The following is a 4138-nucleotide window of genomic DNA, read 5'->3' on the forward strand; positions in this document are numbered from 1 at the left end:
TCGGACTTGTCAACTTATACCTCAGGGTGACGGGCGCAGTGGCAGTGCCCCTCAAATCTTTGCGGTTTAAAGCTCTGAGTGGCACTGCAACTGTTATGGACAGGCGTGTAGCTTACCATCAGGCGTACGACTTGTTCGCCCGACTTAATATTATAAAAAAAAAACTATTATAAGTTTCAATAATCTCAGTATAGAGTACTGAAAAAAATCGACCTTAATAGTTCGTTGGAATTACATCTATTTGCCAAGTGTTATTGAAATCGGCTATTGGAAAGTGCGCGAAACCGGATTCATCCCCTAGTTTGCCAAACTAAAAAGGTAGAAATATTTTCATCAAATTTAAATGGGACCACTATTGAGGTATCCTCTTCCCAACAAAAAAAGAATCATAGAAATCGGTTCACAAATGCTCGCTCGAGTTATCGCGTGACATACGTACAAAAAAAGTATATAGAACGTCCTCCTTATTTTGAAGTCGGTTCAAAAAAGAACGTCGTAGTTTTACTAATTAAAATATTAAATATAACGCTATTTAGACGCTCTACTGCCTCCTGATTTGTACTTGTCCACTTCTATTCTTTCTCTTTGGTTTCTTGTTTTATAGCGTTTATTTGTCTTTCCTTTGATTTTGTTGTTATGGATTATTAACAAAATTGACATTAAAATTGGTTGTGTTCCGATATTTTATTTACTCCTAGAAAAAGTATTGTATGCAACCATTATTAGGCAAAGCCTCACTATACGCGACACTCGGCTTTAAGAAACCTCATTAAGGAACGATTGCATAAAATACCACATTATGCTTCACGCTAGTAATAATAATAAACAACTTTTAATATGAGAAAAAATATTTTGATTTCCCATACACTTATCCGTTTATGTCATTAAGTCCAAAGTAGAGTCATTACGTGAAATATACGCGATTTAGATTCGAAAACAATAGTTTAACTTAGTCTTGTAATTTTTATAGTTTGACTTTTACGTTCTTTCTTCCCCGAAGCACCAAATTAAGTCAGAGACGGTTTGTTGAAGATTTCGACTAGGAATGAATACTAATAGCGGTACTTGACTTTACGGTTCAACTTGTTTACGTATTTTTTATAGTAATCAGTAGTCGTGTTGTTTTGGTATATTTTGTCGGTATTTAATTCTTTTACTACGTCTTGACTTTAACGTCACCCGTTGATGTCTTTTGAATGACGACGAGCGATAATCATCCGTGCAGGTACACCGGCGTCTAGGTATAATTATATTATTCTAAGGCTGGTTTGACAGCTGTGCTTACGGTCCGTACGGACTGTCCGCCTGCAGGCCATCCGTATCCGTAGAATCCGCAGTGCTCTGAATCGAGTATCTAATTTAGTGCCGATATTCACGGAAGACAGTTGCCTACAATGAACGCACGGGTGGCTAGTGCGGAGTTCACGCGAAACGTATTCCGTACGGAGCAATCCGCGTTACTGTAAAACGATTTCTAACGCCCCACGTGTTACTCCGCTCCAGTGCTCCGCGCGGATTAACGCGCACCACTCTGGAACCAGTCTAAATATCTCTCGGCAGATTTCGGCTGTCGTCGCATTCCTATCAACTGATAGGAATACGAATGCCCTTGGCACATGATGCTGACCGAACGTACTCAATGCACTTGGACGTAAATAGAGTAATTACAATTCTTTATCTTGGCTCACCCGAGACATTAGCCTCTTGAGGACCGGATAAAGTCAGTGATAACTGTCTCTAACAGTCCTGTACACTGGCTGATCTGTGATCAGAACCTGAAGTTAGAAGGTTTCTATGCACGCACAGGTTATTATAGTGCCCTTCTCATACACCCTAAGGGTCGATAGTCACTATAATCAAAATTAGAAAGGTACGGGGCTGTTCTTTGTCTTGGTTATATATTTTCGAAGGTCAGACGAAAATATATTATTGAAACTCTAGTAACATAAGAGCTCCTTGTGAAAGGGAAGTACTGCCACCTTACCTATTTCCGCAAAGCAGTAATACTGGTGTAGGACTGGTGGAGTAGTACTGGTGGTGGTGAATTTACAGAGAATGGGACTTACGTCTTAGGGTGACGAACGCAGTGGCAGTGCCTTTCAGATCTTTGTGATTTAAAGCTCTGAGTGGCACTGCAACTGTTTTGGACAGGCGTCTTACCATCAGGTTGTACTTGTTCGTCCTGTCACTTGGTATCATAAAAACTAAGAAATAATAATAACCGGAAAAATGTTCATTTTTAGCAAAATAAAAGAACACTTTATACACATTTATATTTTTGCTTATAATATTGTTAAGGAGTAAAAATTACTACAAAAAGGGACATAGGTTTACAGCTGTGTATAGTTAATGTGGAAATAAAAAAAAACCACAATACAGTATGTAATTCAAATTATTATCGATGATACATCTAACAATTTCTTGACAAAGAAAGTTGTATTCGGGTGCATACGGGCATCAGGATTACCGAGAGTATTTAAGTTGTACGTCCGCCATTTTTTAGTTGCCGATGACGTTACGATGCTACAAAACAAATGTATTGCCAATTATTTGGAGGTCCGATAACACGTTTAGGCTGTGTTAGGCGACATAGAATGCACCCGCGCATTTACACATAAAATTTGTACTTACTTTAAACATATTTCATTCTTGAACTATAGTAATGTGGTCTATCAAGTATATAACAAAATTGTGTGTGACTAAAATTTAAGCAAAACTTACTTGTAGTTTTGACCACTGTATCCTGCCAATGCAACGACTAGCATTCCTCCAAGCTAGCTTGCAGCCGAACACTAATTCTGTGGTGGTGAGCTGGTAAGTGCCAGATCGTGCAACTTCGTCTTGAACTGCTTGCCAACGCGCTTCGTGGGCAGGGGTGTTGGCTCTGTTGAGAAAGATTTTAGGATGCAGTAATAATTACAAGAATCTGAGAAAGGGATAGAGAGTTATACAATTGACCCCAAATCTCTTAATACGCCAATTCATTAATACGAACAACATTTCGCTCCTTCGGTGTAATAAAGCTATATCTGCAAAACGATACATTTTCAGGAGATAGATTTTTTTAATAAGGTCAAGTGACGAAACGAACAAGTCGTGCACCTAATGGTAAGCTACACACCTGTCCATAAAAAATTGCAGTGCCACTCAGAGCTTTAAATCGCAAAGATCTGAGAGGCACTGCCACCGCAGCCCGTCTCTTTGAGAGGCACTGCCACCGCAGCCCGTCTCTTTGAGACATTAGTTGACAAGTCCCATGTGCCTGTAATTTCACCGGCAGCAACAAAGCTGACATTACTGCTTGGCGGCAGAAATAGGAAAGATTCAAACATTCGAACGTATTCCATTCGATAAAGCTTAAATAGGAGAGTTGCAAAATTTCACATATATTTATAATTTGTGTCATGTATAGTCGTCAGAATTTAAGAGGCCCAATTTGACAACCAAAGAAGACAATAGTTTGTAACTTTGAATGCAATTAACGAAACAATCAACAAACAATTATCAACTTTCTGGGTTTAAAAAATACAATATTCATTTTAGTGAAGCATTGTACAACATGATAGAACAAATTTCAAGTGTTATTTTCGCATGAATTTCAATAAAATGCAATTTTGGGTTAGTCCGAAATATCGTAAAAACAATTACGTCCTCAGTCTTTTTTCTTAAATAATAGTGTTGTAACCAATTAATCGATAAATTTCAACGTGTCAATTCAATTTCACTTAAAAAAATATTGACTTTTAATTTTGATTTTGACAGAGATTAACATTGATAATATGTATCGAGTTCTTAGGTTTTCGCGATTGTTACACATAGGAAATGAAACTATTTTTTTTAATGAATTTACTTGAACTTAATAAAAATTCATTCAATAAAATAATTTGTAAAACTTAATGTAGCGTAAATTGGAATGTTTTCTTTGTAAAATTAAAAATAAGGTAATTAATTAATAAAGTTTGCATCAATATTAGACATAACTGGTTGAAGACTGTACCACCTCAGTCAACCGTGACCATGGGACCTGTAAAGGTCCCGAAACGTCGGTTTGTTTGAAAAAACAAATTTACTCGATTTAAATCCAGAAAAATAGTTTCATTTCCTATTGATAATATGATTGAAAATCAAATATTATACA

The 4138-nt window shown here is 37.0% G+C and overlaps 1 protein-coding gene across 2 annotated transcripts in view; it reads right to left on the reverse strand.

Moving 5' to 3' along the window:
• Positions 1-2437: 2437 nt before the first annotated feature.
• Positions 2438-4138, reverse strand: part of LOC113237660 (nitric oxide synthase-like protein) — a 196305-nt gene continuing 194604 nt past the window's right edge. For both annotated transcript variants that reach the window (XM_026474271.1, XM_026474270.1), the window contains exons 3-4: positions 2722-2884; positions 2438-2523 (exon numbers count right to left, since the gene is read on the reverse strand). In XM_026474271.1, coding sequence (XP_026330056.1) covers positions 2500-2523; positions 2722-2884 — 187 coding nt within the window. In that variant the 3' untranslated portion in view covers positions 2438-2499. The remainder of the gene's footprint in view (positions 2524-2721; positions 2885-4138) is intronic.

The sequence above is a fragment of the Hyposmocoma kahamanoa genome, unplaced genomic scaffold (genome assembly GCF_003589595.1).
Source record: "Hyposmocoma kahamanoa isolate Upper Pololo Valley unplaced genomic scaffold, ASM358959v1 93, whole genome shotgun sequence".
Lineage (NCBI taxonomy): Eukaryota > Metazoa > Arthropoda > Insecta > Lepidoptera > Cosmopterigidae > Hyposmocoma > Hyposmocoma kahamanoa.